Source organism: Melanotaenia boesemani, chromosome 4 (genome assembly GCF_017639745.1).
Source record: "Melanotaenia boesemani isolate fMelBoe1 chromosome 4, fMelBoe1.pri, whole genome shotgun sequence".
Lineage (NCBI taxonomy): Eukaryota > Metazoa > Chordata > Actinopteri > Atheriniformes > Melanotaeniidae > Melanotaenia > Melanotaenia boesemani.
Genome location: NC_055685.1, coordinates 17,182,641 through 17,198,896, shown reverse-complemented (window position 1 = coordinate 17,198,896; position 16,256 = coordinate 17,182,641). Strand labels below are relative to the sequence as shown.

The following is a 16,256-nucleotide window of genomic DNA, read 5'->3' as shown; positions in this document are numbered from 1 at the left end:
CTAAATCCCCCCGCCTCCTTGACTGGGTGTGGTGGTCTTCCTCAGGAATGGCTGGAAAACATGAGTGGAAATATCTGTGAGCGAGTAGCCAGATTGCAGATAAGTCTGGGCTTGGATTACAAGGCTGAGGCATGAAAACTTAAGGGTTGAAGGGAGCCTTCTGCCACTAAGAGTCTGGGGAGGAAGGCAGTGTGTGCGTTGTTTGTAATGTTGAAGAGCAGACGGCAGGAGACCACAGAGACAACTCATTGTGAGCCTAGAGCCGAAAAGAACCACAAGGGGAATAAAGCTCTGATGAAGACAGAGCTGTGAAAAATCTACAAATTTCATATTCCCTGCACATTTCCACACTCAACAACACCTCGTCATGCTTGCATGCTTAGAGCCAAATAACTGTATGCATATTTACTGAAATAAAGATCTAAATGCATCCCCACTTCACTCTTACAAACACAAATAAATATGAAGCTGAAATGAAACTCTGCAGAGATGGAGAGAAGACTAACTGGTAGCAATAGACTCATCACACAGAATCTACCCAATCTGTGCAGCTATCTAATGCCTTGTGGGGGCTGCTGTCTTTTTCCAATCTAATAAAATGATCTCTTTATAAAAGAAATAGAGAATGGTTGACAGAAAATCAAAAAAAACTTTCTCTCTCTCGCTTTCTATTTTGTTTTTTTTAAACCAAACCCTTTTGCATGAAGGAGCTCTTTGTGTCATGATTTATGGATTCATCTCTGATCTGCTAATGCTGCTGGAACCATCTGGAATCATCTAAGCTTATCAAATGCCAGTGTTGCATTACTTTAAAAGACTAATGGAGACATTAATGAACTAAGAACATGATGCATCTCACACTGGACCCCCTCTGGTGATTGTGTGGATGAACTTCCATTTTTATACACAGATTAAATTCCAATGCACAAACCAGAGGCTGAAATCTAAAGGCTTTCAGCAGGCATGCTACTATTACTGTCATCAGTATTAAGCAATCATTTCTCTCTATCTCAGTGACAGCTGCTCATAAAGATGAAGAATAAAGCAAACTGCTAACTACAAGCTATTTGGGGGATTTGTTGGACAAGAAGGGAGCCAGAGGCATGTGTTTGTGACTCAGCCTCCAGGTGCCTTGCTTGTGTGGAGCCTGGAGCTGACTGTCAGTGTCACTGTGACTCACCCCTACAAATGCATAACCTCCGTGAGACCCTTGTGCTCCCAGCCAGAACCGGAAATAAAGGTTGCTCAGAAGCCTTGAGCTTATGATGAGCTGCAGGCATGGATCTGTCACCGCCTCTGACAGTAAAGGTCCCACTTATGGAGGACTTTTGACTAATGACAACCACCCTGATGAGCTCCAAAGCAAATGGTGGTGACACTTACAGGCCGAGCCTTTTAATATGGTAGTAACATCAATAGGTTGTGACTATGGGTGGGCTGGGTTGACGAATCTTCTGAGTAACCTTGGATTGAATAACTGATCGTGTATTGCGGCTAACATCTGACGAGAGGATGGCTCAGAAATAGGAAGATGTGATTTAATGTTACCCGTGCGTTTAGAGGGCGCTGAGGTCATGGCGTGTCGATGCTCGTGGTAGCGGATTTCCGTCAAGGCGCATTTAATGATTGCATAACAAGGTACGCGTCGGAGTTCCCGCTGTGGTTGGCTGGAAGAAATACAGATTTAAACCGCCTTTGCTCTGGGCGACAACTTGTGCATTACAAGTGTGAACAGCCGCCACGAGCTGCAGCTCTGCTAGTTTTCTGTGCAGAATGTCATCTGAAGGGTACAGAGAGGAACTGACGTCCCCGAAATCACGATTATCACATTGGTGTGCCATCTGCCTCCCAGACGGCCACGCACGTCGTGGCACTGAATAATTATGTCTCCCCATCATGCATTTAATAAGCAGAGTAAACTGACACGGGCGCTGCAGACGCGAGTGATGTATTATTCTGTTGGTGCAATGCTGCACCACACCAGCCTTTTTAATGGAGTACATCTCAACACTAGGGCAGCTCTGGGTTATCTGGTTAGCAGATGGAGAACTACAGAGATACTACAGATGAGCTCGGCTAAGATATGCATGATTTAACCATCAATAAGAAGAATGAACATCATGTCTCCATTACGCGCTATCAACGTGACTGTTTCAGTGGAACATAGTGAGACCTGCTGGTGCACGGGACGTCGCGTCCTCTTACCTGAGTAGCTTTGTGAAATTGCTTTTTCAGTCCCGCCACAGACATGATTGCTACACGGTGCTTCTAGCTGGAAATATAAACTGATGCTGCAGATGTGAGAAGCAAATCTCGGTCCAACCGAATCTGGTGACGACGTTGCAGCCTTGGCAAACCCCAGTCTTAGTCTTCTCCAGAGGAATCTCCTGTTAGAGAGAGGCTGAGTAAAGCCCAGATCAGGCTATTGGATGGCAAACCACGTGTCTCAAACGGTGCTGACGTTAGAACCTGCTCATTTTAAAGCGGCCGCTTCTTCACCACGGATAACCTCAGTCCTCTCGAAGGAATCGGTATTTCTAACCTAAGCTTGTTTATAAGAAGATCTGGCGGACGGTGTCGAAGAATTACCTTTAGCTTAAATTACCTGACAGTAACATGCTTTTACACCACGAAAAAGTAAAATAAATAGTCTACGTCACTGTATCATAACAAACTGTGATAATAAATTGGACATAACACCGTGTCCACGCCGGGAGACACCAACCTATCACCATGAATTTATCAACATCTAAACCTAGCCAGGACTCCCCTCCCCCACGCCACTAACCAGGCATGGATGGGAGAAAAATTACGAGGAAACAAGTATTTTGATGACACTGGGCTGGATGGGACTGGCTCTTGGCTCTCTACTGACAGTACATGGTTTGAGCTACATATCTTCAGCACTCTGGACAGCGCCCATCAAAGACAAACTATTGCTTTGTTTCACGCTGTAAAGCAAGGCAAGGGATGTTTATTTATACAGTACATTTCATCTACGAGACTATTCAAAGTGCTTTACATAAAACATTGAAAGCATTACAACGGGATGCAGGAAGCAATAACAAGTGCATTTAAAACAAACTTTAAGAGAAATAAAATATAAAAAACCCGAAAGAAAAAAGCTAAAATAAAATAGAAATAAAGTTCTGATTTGGGGAATTAACAGTTTAAAAAAATAAAAATAAAAATCAGCAAATATAAAAGCATAAAAGCTCTAGGAACAGAAAGTAGGCTTGATCCTGATGACTCGAGGGATCTGGTTGGTTCATAACCAGAACATCCTGAATGTATTTTGGCCCTAAATAATTCGGTGCTTTGTTAACTAACAGCTGGATTTTGAAGTCAGTTCTTTGAAAGGGTAAAGATCTGAGGACAGGAGCTACATGATCTACTAAGACTCGAGAGGCAGTGTTCATGTACTCCCACTATGATCCAAGAAAATGTATCCCTAAAAGATTTTAATATCAAAAACATTTTTTTTAAATAACTAATAAATTTTACAAAATGGAGAATATTTGAGTCTGACATAGTTGCATACAAGCACATCCCCTTTCTGTAATTATAACTAGAGGTAATTACAGTGGGAAACAAACTACACAACATTGAAAAGAGTAGATATTATATTAGCATATGTGCAACATCTACTGGACAAGTCTCAACCACGTGTAAAGCTCACAGCTGCTAGAAATCAGAATATCATGCATATAATTTAGCACAGAGACAACATTATCAGATCATAATGAGTCTCAATTACCAATATCTTCTAACAACAAGAGTTTACTTGAGAAGTTTAGTTTATGAAAACCTTCCGTCAGATGTTTACGGAAATGTTCGTAAATCGCGGAATACCAATCACCCATAAGCTGACAGGACGGACGAGCAGGTGTCATGCCCACCGGCCCTACTTTGCATAGGTAAACGCCCCCAAAATGCAAAAGGTCGCAACTCGTAGATCGTGTGCAAACTTAAGAGAAACAGACGAGGAAAAACAGAATGAAACTGATTAATGAAAACAAAAAATAATAAATATGTGCAATGAAGCCTGATTTTCCGCATTTTTAACTCTTAACTTTGACACAATTAATCACATGGTGAGCTGCAAATAATATAAAACGGCTTTTATATCTAATCTGATCATTAATAACTCCTGAACTTGGACAGGCTGCAGTCTGGTCCCATGAGCGCGTCAAGACGCACATTTTCGCGGTGACGTGGCTAAAGCGGAAAGTAGTACACCGAATAAAATTTCATTACATAGCCTACTGTACCTTACACAGTTTGTAAAGCAAATTTCCTACCCGCTGTGACATCATTTTAAGGTGGGTTCACCTAAAGAGCGAGTGGTGCGTTTTATAAATCATCTAGGTGAGTCTGGTAGGCGTTATTAACCAGGAAATAACCTGGAATTCTTATTAAAATTAATTATTGTAATAAATAGACATCATTTTAGTAAATTTTAATTATTAAAGACCACAGTCAGCAGGTGGATCTGGGAGTCACAAGTGACTTTAGACATTTATGGAGTGAAATTCTTGTGGTTGAGGGAATGTCTTTTGCACCGATTGTGTAGAGGACGACCAGCAGTGGAATTAAATCAGCCTCGAAAGCGACTTGTGTCGGCTTTCAGATGTTCCTAAGAGTAGGCTACTCCTGAGTGTTGTAGGTTTTGTTCTTAGCTAAGAACAAATCCAACATACGAAGATTTTGGTGAATGCCACAATTTCCGAAAAATGGCAGTGAGTAGGATTTAAGAACAATTTGTTCAGTTGGTGAATGAGACCCGTTGTCCTTAATTTTTAACAAATAATGGACAAGGAAACAATTTTAACCATTTTAACATGTTAGGCACAATTATAAGACACAGGACTATTCTTTTTTTTAATCATCTGTAGGCCTATGCTGTTATGCTGGCATGCACAGGATAAGAGTGTTTTTGTATGATACTACAAGCCCATATAAAGGCTTTACATTGCTTTATACCACAATGGTTTAAATAGTTTGTAGATATGGATATCATTTGAGAATTGGACCTAAAAATAAATAAAAAATACTGAACTTTCTGCAGTGCCCGATGCAAACTACAAACAAGAACAAGTTGTCAGGTACTCTGAGACATGGTCAAAGTTAAGCCAAGATATTCTCATTAACTACTGGTACTGAGCTGGGGTTTGCAGCTCAATAAACTGCAGGGGTAAAAAATTACGCACATAAATAATAATCTGTCTGCTTTCTTACTGCCTGACTTAAGTTCTGTTAAGAATTTGTGGACCCATCTTACATGTGAGTCTCAGTGAGTAAGGACAATACAGCTCTGAGGCTGTGGTTGTTGTTAATGCAAAACCAGTTTTAAGAACAAATCAGTCAAATGGAAGCATGTATTTAATTAGCTAGGTCATGATATTAAGTGAATACAAGCTGGTTAGTAATTATTGCAGACAAAACCATTTATTTCACAGTCATTATATTGTTAAACTTCACAAAAAATGAGAACAGTTAAATTTTGAAACATTTTTGTGCCTAAATTACTTTGTGCACAAATAAAAATTACAGACACGTGTCACCTGATATAAAGGAAAAAAAGAAAACAGCATAACTGCACAAGATTGTTTTGACAATAATCTTAAACCTTGGGAATACAATTTCCTAATAACTACACGCAGATGACATTTAATAGCTGTGTTGTTTTAACTCTATACCTTTTTCCACATTGCTAGAGAAACAAGAGTTCACAGGAATTCATGACTCACTGACTTTCTGTACAAGCTAAATGTTTGCTTTCTTACCGGAAATACATATTTCTTAAATTAAACTTATTTAATATTTAATCTTTAAACTTAGTTTATATTTATTAATTATGCTTTCTGAAAAGTGGTGGGGACAAAATTAGCCATCTAAAGAACTGGTGGGGTCATGTCCCCAGTAAAGGACAACGCTGCTCATGAGCATTTTTCCAAACAGTTTAGCTGCCGCTCTTCATTGTCGATTATTGCTTCGTTTCCCCAAATCCGATTGTCATCGATGTCATAAAAGCAGATTTTAATGACAATAAACAGATAGTAAACAAACTCAGTGTTTTTTTAAACTATAGTTTACTTCTCATTTCTTTAATATAGATTTCTTGTATTTATATATATGTCTATATATATATATATGTGTGTGTGTATATATATATATATATATATATATATATATATAAATATGTGTGTGTATATATATATATATATTTTTTTTTTTTTTTGTCACAATGAACCCCTGTTACCTCATAGTGTATTGATGACTGCAAAGACAGGTTGACTGGTAAACACGTTTTAATTTAATGTCTTAAGACAAACATTAAAAGTTTACACAGAGCTTAAGTTAATTAGTTTATTGGTTTATGATGTGTGTATGTGTGTAGTAGCAGAAGCCAGGAATCTTCCATGTTACACTCACCTGCAAAGACAAGGTAGATATAATTGGTTTAGCTAAACAGTTAGTAAATAGTGCACTGGTGGTTTTCACTGAGATATTAAGTAAAGATACTAAGAAGTGTATTTGATATTTGTACTTACGTTTTACTTTTTTCTGCCACTCAGGAGTAGTACGTGGACAAAAGCTGTCCCCAGGTGTTCATGCGTTTCAAGGTTGAAAATAAGTTAAGGAGGAGTTGTGGGGAATAATTTTCTATAGTTCTGGTTAATCATTGGTTGGATTATTTAGTATGATTTTTGAGTAGTTTGAGTTTGTGTAAATATATGTATAGTCTCTGGGAAACTTTTAATGTAACTATTTTCCATTATTTCTTTGTATATATGATCCAATTAAGCTTGTCTACTATATAAGCAGTCAGTTGTGGTCATTCTAGTTGGTTGGTGTAGGGTGTCTTGGTGAAAATATCGACAATAAAGTAACTTAACGTCTCGTCCAGTCGTTCTGCCTCCTCATGATGGTTGCCTCCGAGACTGTGTACTGAAGCTGACACACACACACGCACGCACACACACCCATATATATATATATATATATGTATGTGTGTGAGTGCGTGTATTTGTTTTTTAATGGCATAACAAGCTGGTTTCACCCCAAATCCAGTCCAGTGTCCAGAAGCTATACACTAAGTGCAGAGGGAGGCCGAGGACTAAGTGAGCATCAGTGCCACTATCAAAGAAGAAACATCCAAGTTCCATGAATGCATCAGGAAGATGGCCCCAAGAGGTGAGGCACTCAGTGAATGTCTCAGGCAATGGTCACTGGTGGAGTTGGAAGGGATGTACCACTGACAGATAACTGAAGTGGTGGATATGAACAAGACCTACCAATGGCTACAGAAGGCTGGACTGAAGAACAGAACAGAGTTACTAATCATGGCAGCACAGGAGCAAGTCTAGAGGACCAAGGTATTCGAGGCTCAGATCTACCACACTAAGCAGGATCCCAGGTGCAGGCTGTGCAGAGAGCCCCCTGAAACAATCCAGCACCTAACAGCAGGGTGCAAGATACCGGCAGGCAAAGAGTACATGGAACACCATAACCAAGCAGCCATAGTGTACAGAATCATCTGTGCAGAAAATGGACTGGAGACTCCTAGGTCACAATGGGAAACACCTCCCAAGGTGGTGGAGAATGAGAGGGCTAAGATCTTGTAGCACCACATACAGACTGGCAAAATGGTGTTGGTCCACCAACCGGACATAGTGATCATAGATAAGCAGCAAAGGAAAGCCGTAATGATTTATGTAGCCATCCCCAACGATGGAAATATAATTTAAAAGGAACATGAGAAACTGGAGAAATACTAAGGACTCAAGGAAGATCTGGAGAAAGCCTGGAAGGTGAAGGCAACAGTAGTACCAGTGGTCAGTGGAGCACTGGGGCACATACAGGTCCCACTCCCAGGTCCCCCACACTGAAAAAGTGGCTCCAACAGATCTCTGGAGAAATATCAGACATCTCCATCCAGAAGAGTGCAATCCTAGGAACAGCTAACATACTGTGACCCTCAAGCTCTGAGGACTCTGGTAGGGAGATGAACAGCCACCCAGTCTACCCAGGGAAAATAGGAGGGAATGTCACTTGTTATCTAATCATTAAAGCCTACTGCTGCGTAATACCCATGCATTAAGGTACAAAATCTTCTCTGGTACAAAATTGGACACTGAAGAATGAATACTAGATTTCCTCTACACAAAATTACATGGTGTGCTGTCACAATGAAAGAGAATGACTGCACCACACCACAAGCAAAAATCACAATACAAAAAAGCTGCACATAAGATTGAGTTCAATATTGGTGGAAGTTTTTACGTCCATCTAGCAGCCTCTTTTCAGGTTCTCAGATCCAACTTAATTCAGCTATCATGACTCTCATCATCAAAACACTTGCATCAAACTGCAGAACTAACACTATGAATGTCATTACTAAGGAGTCCCCAACACACATTTGTCAGCTCACCAGCCTCTTAGCACCAGCTGGCTGGTTTAAAGTCACGGGGCTACTTGGCAGACAGTCAGAGATGCATCCCATATGGCCATTATTACAACCCCATAATAAGAACCAACAGTGGGGATTGCAAAACAGACTTCAGAATCAAGTGTGTTCATATATGTGGCTGTCCAATGTCTAAAATTAGAGTTGCATGTTTGTGGATGTTTTTGTGTATAAAATTTACAAAGTGGGAATCTCTTAGGCTGTCTGGATGTAAATTCCAAGATTTATTAAATAGTCCTAAATATTTTCTTTTCAGATGTAATAAAAGCGTTTAAACAATGGTTAATGTGTTACTAAAAATAATTGCAAAACGTAAACCTTTACACAACAGTAAACCTTTGTTGATTTGCCTCTTGTGAGAGGATTGTTGCTTCCCAGCAGAACTCTGGGAAATACAGAAGCAGAGGTATCAATAAATGAATAATACAGGGGCTGTATTTTGTGAAATAAAATTGCCACACCTTGCAACAAGACTTTTATAATGCATTTTCAAATTTCTATTGATTTCTGGGACACAAATATTATGTACTGTATGCCACACATGCCCAACTATTAGCTGTGTGGATAGCTCTATTTCTGAATGATGTCAGGAGGATTTTGGGGTAAAATAAACTGTATTCAGTTTATTTAATTAATGTACACACTACTTATATTAATCACCATTCCAGTTACCTTACTGTGCTACTCCAGCAGGTTATATCCTGTTCAGTACTCTAACATTTCCGTAGCTGAAGGGAGAGGCATTTGTTATGTTAGTGGCGCCATCCTGTGGAGAATTTCTGAACACAGGTTGAGCGGCAGAACAAGCTTTCAATCTGTGGCTACTAGTAAAAACCAAACTATATAGGGTTGTCCATTAAATCACGTTTTTTATATAACACATACAAGTCTCCAATTCACACACAGCACCATATTAGGTATGAATCTGTAACAAGAATAAATTTAAGTTAATACTAAAAAAAAAAAAAGAAAACTAATAATTTTAGTTGTTTTTAAGATTATAAAGTACTTTGAGCAGAATGAGTTGTGGGAAATATGCTATATAAATAAATTTGATTTTGATCTTAATAAATGAAAACTGCAGTTGTTAAAACTGATTTGCAATAAAACTACTAATTCATACTGAATATTCTGTCTGTCCACAGACTGCATGCCATGATGTAAGTGCACATTTCATCACAAACTATGGTGTTTTGTGGGTTGCATGGTGGTGTGGTGGTTAGCGGTGTCGCCACATAACGAGAGGGGGTTCTGATCCTTGGCTGGGGTCTGCCTATGTTCTCCTCGAGCATGTATGGGTTGTCTTTGGGTCCTCTGGCTTTCTTCTAGAGTCCAAAAGCATATATGTGTGGTTAATTGGTGATTTTAAATAGACCCTAGGGGTGAGTGTGACTGCTTGTTTGTCTCTTTTATGAGCCTGTGAAGGACTGTTAACCTGTCCAGGATGTACCCTGTTTCTTAATCCAGTTCAGGTCTGAAGCCTTGAAATGGATGTAGTAAGATGGATGGAAAGATGATGCTTTGCTTCCACCTGGTGGTGAAAAATTATACAGCAAGCTTGATGGTCATGAGAAGCAGCACTGCATCACCCATATCTACTGTGCTCCATTAAATGAGACTTGCTACAATACTGAAAACAGCAAATGAGGTTTACATCTGAAGGAAAAAAGTGTTTTGTGTAAATACCTCTTGTTAACTAACATAAAATTGCATTAGTGCAGTTTTGTTTTGCTCCATTTTCCAGCCTAGTGGTCTCAGCAGGCGCTCAGATAAACTGCTTTAAACAGCTCTATGATCTGTTTGTGTTGCCTGAGGAGAGCATCCATTTGTCGTAACTCTAGAGATAATAAATCCTAACTTAGCTGCAAAAATGTGATAAATGAACAGACGGCGAGTGAATGAATTTTCCTGTGAGCTTTATTATTTTGACAATTTTTGACATATATTTTGACACATGCATGCATTTTGTAATACATGCATGTGAACCTTTGGCAATGAATTTGTTTTCTGCATCAACTGATAAACTGCGAAAAACAAACTTCAAAGTTTTAATTGCCATTTCTGACCTTAACTACACATTATAATACATAATTAAAGGTTTCCCAGGTAATGTCTTGCCTGTGCAGTAATATCAACTATTGATGAGAAAATGTTTGATGCAACGCTGTTTGAGGGATCATAGATTGCGGAAGTCAATGTAAGGCTTGAACTTTTGCAAGCCAAGCGTTTCCCTTTTTCGATTTCGCATTTCAATGTTGCTCCAACCTTTTCATGAGATCTCATTTAAAGACATTTTTTGTTCAGTGTTCAGCATTATTATTGACCTGCATCATCAAGCTTTTACGGACATGCAGCTCCTTAAATGTCCCATTTAAGTTGAATGTCCAGTTGCGTTTTGATAGTTCAGACCTACAAGTATAAAGGCAGCACCAAAACATAAAATTCCCTTTGAAATAAGTAACCTTTGGAAGGAGATTTTCAAGCTGGTATGCAGTGGTCTTCACTGTCTTCAGTTCTTACTGAGTAGCTGTGCATTAATTTGGTTTTCAGCAAGAAGAATACACCTTGATTGGACAAAATGTTTGACTCAGACAGCTGGAGATAGTCCTCTGATTGCCCTGTTAAACTCTGAGGATGCTTTGACTCCATATTTAAAATTTTTGTCCTACTAAATAAAGAGTTTTAAAAAACTCGGCCAGTCTGAGCAATCCTGCTATCTCTACATTCATCTTGTTGCTCCTGTCAGCTATGAAATGATCAATAAATGCCTGTGTGCTAGTTCACAGGCAGAAATATCAGAACAACTACATTTGACAGATGAGGTGGTGTTTTATGTTGTGGGGATTCTCTTTTTTCCCCCACACTTCTATCTATCATTCTGACAGAGGCTGATTTTTGCCCACAGAAATTTGACTCTACCTGTTACCTTTTTCTATGTTTGTGTGAACTGTAGCAGCCCTTTATTTTTTTATATAAATCTTGTTTATCTTTGGGAGGTTGTGGTAATAATATCTCTTCTCTTAAAGATTGACAAGGAAAGGTCTATGCTTATGTCCTGTTCTGAAGACAAAGGGAAATTTGTAAAGTCATTCAGAATTTTTTTCACCAAGGAAATTCACATTTATTGATTAACAGTTAATATTGAAAAACTAAACTCAAATCATTGCTAAAACTTGCTTCTATAACATGGTAACCACAGACATAGGGCTCAGGTGCTGATTGTATATCGGACATGGAGCTCACATCCTATTAAGATCAACAGATCTATATCGCTGACAAAAAGCTCAGAGGCAATCCAAGCTTATACAACCGGATACCATTCAGTCTATGGCAAAAGGTAAAAACAGATTTAATTTACATCAAAAAGAACTTGTAACAAGATGTTTATCAAATAAAACAAGTAAACTTTTCCTGGACTGAAATTTAGTTGCTGCATACTCAAACAAAAAACAACAACAACAACAAAACACATACACACATATATATATATATATATATTTATGATCAATACATGAAGAGATTCTTTGTTTTTGTTGTTTTTAAAGTACTGAAAGCCAATGCCAGCAGCCATCTACGCATATCAAAGACATGGATGTAAGACTTATACATTTTCTCAAAACAAACAGTTTGTACAATAGATGGCTGAACTTTGTGAACCTTTGCTTATAAAAAAAAAGTATTGAGAATCAATTGCTTTAGCAGATCTTTTACCCATCACAGTGAACTCTGCCAAAGTCATGCTGCCTTCTTCAAAGACAGCGAGTTGGGTGGCAATCTCTGAAAATGCTAAATCATCCAGATATGTCTAGTTGATATCATCAGATAGATTTGTTATTTGGGTGATAAGGGACATTATCTTCTTTTCTTACAGCTGGAAGAGTCTGAGCAATGCCCACTTTCCTTTCTTGGCTCATTAAAGAGTTTATCTTTCATCTGAACCTTTGAGGCCAAACAAAAGTCCTGCATCCCAGCTTCATCAAGGGCTCGGTGCAGTGTCTGGAAAAATAAAAAATCATGAGGCCTGTGCAAAGGCTAGTTTGAGCCTGTAATGATAAAATTCTGTTCCTTCTTTGTCTTGAAACAAGCCAGATAAGGTGGTTACAACATCTGGTCAATAATTCCCTCAGTGGAATTTTTGTAGGCATGGCCATCTAAAAAATGAAACCTTACCACTTAATTTGAAAAAATCAATGGGATACTTATTAACCTCTCATTAATAGATGATACCCTGGTAATTTTGCTAGGAAGAAAAGTTGTTTTCTTTTTTTATAATGTTCAAAAACAGATTCTTCTGCATTTCCCAAAAACCCATGTAAGACTAACTTTAATTTCTAATATCAACTTTTAAATATCAGCAAATGCCTGTGTTTATATTTAAAAATAAAGCCCTGAAGAACTTCAGTCTTGATGAAGTTGTTTTTTTTAAACGTGCAGACGCAGTCGAAAAAAAAAAAAAAAAAAAAAAAAAAAAAAGATTGGCTGACAGCAGACCAGGGGTCATTTGTCACACATATGCCTGTTATGTCACTGGAGACAAACAACTAACACATGCCAGGCTGCAATCATGTGTTTGTGTGTGCTTTGTAAGGTCCACCAATCCCCATGCCATCCCACTCCACTCAAACATGCTAATGTACCTGTGCTCTGCTCTAATTGGTCCCAGTGATGCTCACCCTGCTCCACCTGTGTTCATGGGAAGCCTCCAGTAAGTCCTGCAGTCAGGCCCCCGCCACTGTGTGCAAGCATGCAGTGCTAATATTATGCAAACAAACACTTTGTTGTTTGGCACTTCTTGCGCCAAACCGCCACTGTGGACGATAGGTAGAAAGTAAGTATGGGGAACAGAGAAAGGAACAAGGGGTGGATGAGTGGGGGTGCATGAATTCATTAGTGTGATTACCTGAGGTGTACTCCTGAACAGGGGGTAATCTGCCAGCCTGCTTCATACCCTCCAAACTTCAGCCAGTCCACTAATGAGCGCTTGGAAAAAGTTAGTCAAGGTGGAGAGGTGCTTTGAGGAGCTATATACCCCAGACTACGCTGCTATTACATATGCTGAAGCAGAAAACAAAGAAGTGTCGGTTATTTAGTAACAGATAAGACAAATGAAGACCGATGCTGTTTATTTTGATTCTGATTGCATATAACAAAAGAGTATTATGGATGGGCAGAAACTGGAGCTGCAGAACAAAAAGTTCTGTGCTCATGAGACTGGCATATTTTACTGTATGAAGCCTGACAACATAATACAGAGCACCCAAGTATGCCCCTGTATCAAGAAGCCATATTTTCTACTTTATTTAAGACAATATCCAAGATTAATCATGCAGGCACTAGAGAGTTCAGGTAGTCACACTGAAAAGAGTCGCTTCTCTCTGGCAATGTTGAGGACTGGTGATTACCTCCTATACTTCAAGAACATGGGGATTAGAGACCAGATCAGCCCCTTACTCATGCTCTTTTTTTCTCCCTTGGAGCTCAGGCCACGGCTTTAGAGAGACAGCTACCATGAGCACGGCTTAGGACAGTCCACAGGGATGGAGACAGCGTGAGTGTCAAAGAACAATAAAAGTTTAGGAAAGAGCTTGGTTACGATGGATAAGACAAGTAAAAAGGTGGAGGCAAAACCCAATAGGATATGTACAGTGTATATAGATGGATACTGTAACATCCCCCTACATCTTGCCCTGTGCCTGTACTTTATCATGGAGCATCAAAACATAGCCTCAGTCCCTTGAGTGGCTCGTCTTTTTATCTGCTCCCTAGCTTCCCACGGCGGGCCGCATCCTCCCATAATCTGCTGCCGTTTCATGTCTGCAGCACTGTAGAGGAGGATAAGGGACTTCTTCAAGTGAAGATCAATGAGGTTGTATACATAGCATATGTGCATCAGGACAGTCAGATTCCCTTTTTATTTTCAAGGTGCCATCTGATCTAATTTTAAACATCATCATACATGGATATATCGAGGGGCCAAACAGGGCACCTCAGACTTTTAATAATTACCATTAGCTTGAAATACTGTGTGTGGTGAGATTTCTTGTTATTCACAGAAAAGCTGAAAACATCATCTATCTTTTGTTACTGAACCACCTCTCTGTGGATCAAACACAGAGGATACACAATAAAAACAGTAAACATGTTGCATTATACATTTGTCAAAAACACAGTTGGCTGTATGTCACAAGCACCTTGTTATTTATGTCAGTGCCAAGTGTCTGTGCCTGCAAAAATCAAAGCAGACTGATGTATTGGCAGCAATAGATGGGGTGTGAAACTGTGTCAGAGAAGTAAAGGAAATCACCAGTGGCTGTTTTCACTTCTCTTCACAGCTGGCTGACAAAATCTGCAAGGACTAATTGTGTATCAGTTTGAGGTTGAAGAAATTCAGTGTGTGCTCCTACTGTTCTTTGTGCCTACTACCCACCTTCCCCACCCAAGTGGCATGTCTTCAGACAACACAAAGGGAACAGAAAAGTAAAACAGAAAGCCTTGCGAGACACACAATGCAAATGCATGTTCACATATTACTGACTGACCCTAAAGCCAACCCAGGAGGCTGACCCTCTCTGCAGCAGAAATCTGTGAGAAAAAAAAGAGGAAAAGTTTGTATTTTAGAAAAAGTTGGGGTGAAAACAGAGGAGAAAATGACACTGTGTTGATTGTGTTGGAATGAATTAAAGGGGGAGAAAAAGTTAGCATTTGGAGCTACTGATCAAAGTCATTCCCAGAGGAAATCTCTCTTAATGAGAGCTATACAAGAAAAGAAAGGAGGAAGACGAGGAGAATGAAAGAGAAGCAAAGGAGGGTATGGCGTCAAATTCCTACACAGTAGAAAAAAAAAAAGAAAGATGAATCATGCACGGCACCTAGTGGAAGAAGAGTGTGTGTGTATTGGATGGGATGGAGGGGGGTTGGTGGAAGGGTGTTTTTCAAGATCGTTTTAACATCTTCACTGTGGGAGCGTCAGAGGCAAGGCCAGGTTAATTAAACCCAAGGGAGAACCAGCTGAGGGGGGCCGCATTTGAATATGTCACAGAAATAGCATGAGTGTGTCAGCCGAGGCCGGATGGCGGGGCTCATCGAGCAAATATGTTGACTATGCATTACATGTTAAAAGGAAGAGAAAGAAAGACTGTTAGACAGCAAGAGGTGGGGGTGGCAAGATAATTTACGTGGCACTGATGTTTTGCTCTTCTTTACCCACTGTGCCATCGGATTTCTCTAAGTTATTAATGTTTGTCATTAGCAGTATTACGCTGGAGGACAGTGAGTAAAAAAAAAAAAAAAAAAAGACTGAAGAAATTTATATGGGACAAATATTGACAATAGCTGGCTCCTGGGTATTGGAGAAGAAGGAAAGATGCAAACTATGTTAATGAATGGTAATTAACCACGAGGGTTTGTCTCTCCTGAATCCCAGCTAAATTGGTCCCCGAGTTGCAGCTAGACACAGTCCTGGCCTAATCCTTTATTATAAAAAGATAAAGGAAAACGACATCATTAGCATATATTTGAGAAGGGAGGGGGATTAAAAAGTGGAATTATTTCTTTTTAATTCCTGAACGGAGGATTCCTCAAACCACTGTTAATTATACATAATAAAAAAGAAAGTGGGAAAATGATAAGGCAGGAAACAAAGTTAAAAAAAAAGGTAAAGAAGCTAAAAAAAAAAAGACAAAAAAAAAAAAAACAAAACAAAAGGAAGTGATCTGAAAGGAGGAGTGTAGGGTCTCTTGTGTAGGATGCCAGCTCAAGGACAGAAGAGACCTGGATCATGATTTAA

The 16,256-nt window shown here is 39.3% G+C and overlaps 1 protein-coding gene across 5 annotated transcripts in view; it reads right to left on the bottom strand.

The window, feature by feature from the left end:
• sh3gl2a (SH3 domain containing GRB2 like 2a, endophilin A1) overlaps nt 1–2,403 on the bottom strand; it is a 36,826-nt gene extending 34,423 nt beyond the window's left edge. For all 5 annotated transcript variants that reach the window (XM_041983861.1, XM_041983862.1, XM_041983863.1 and 2 more), the window contains exon 1: nt 2,206–2,403. In XM_041983861.1, coding sequence (XP_041839795.1) covers nt 2,206–2,250 — 45 coding nt within the window. In that variant the 5' untranslated portion in view covers nt 2,251–2,403. The remainder of the gene's footprint in view (nt 1–2,205) is intronic.
• Between the last annotated feature and the right edge of the window lie 13,853 nt (nt 2,404–16,256).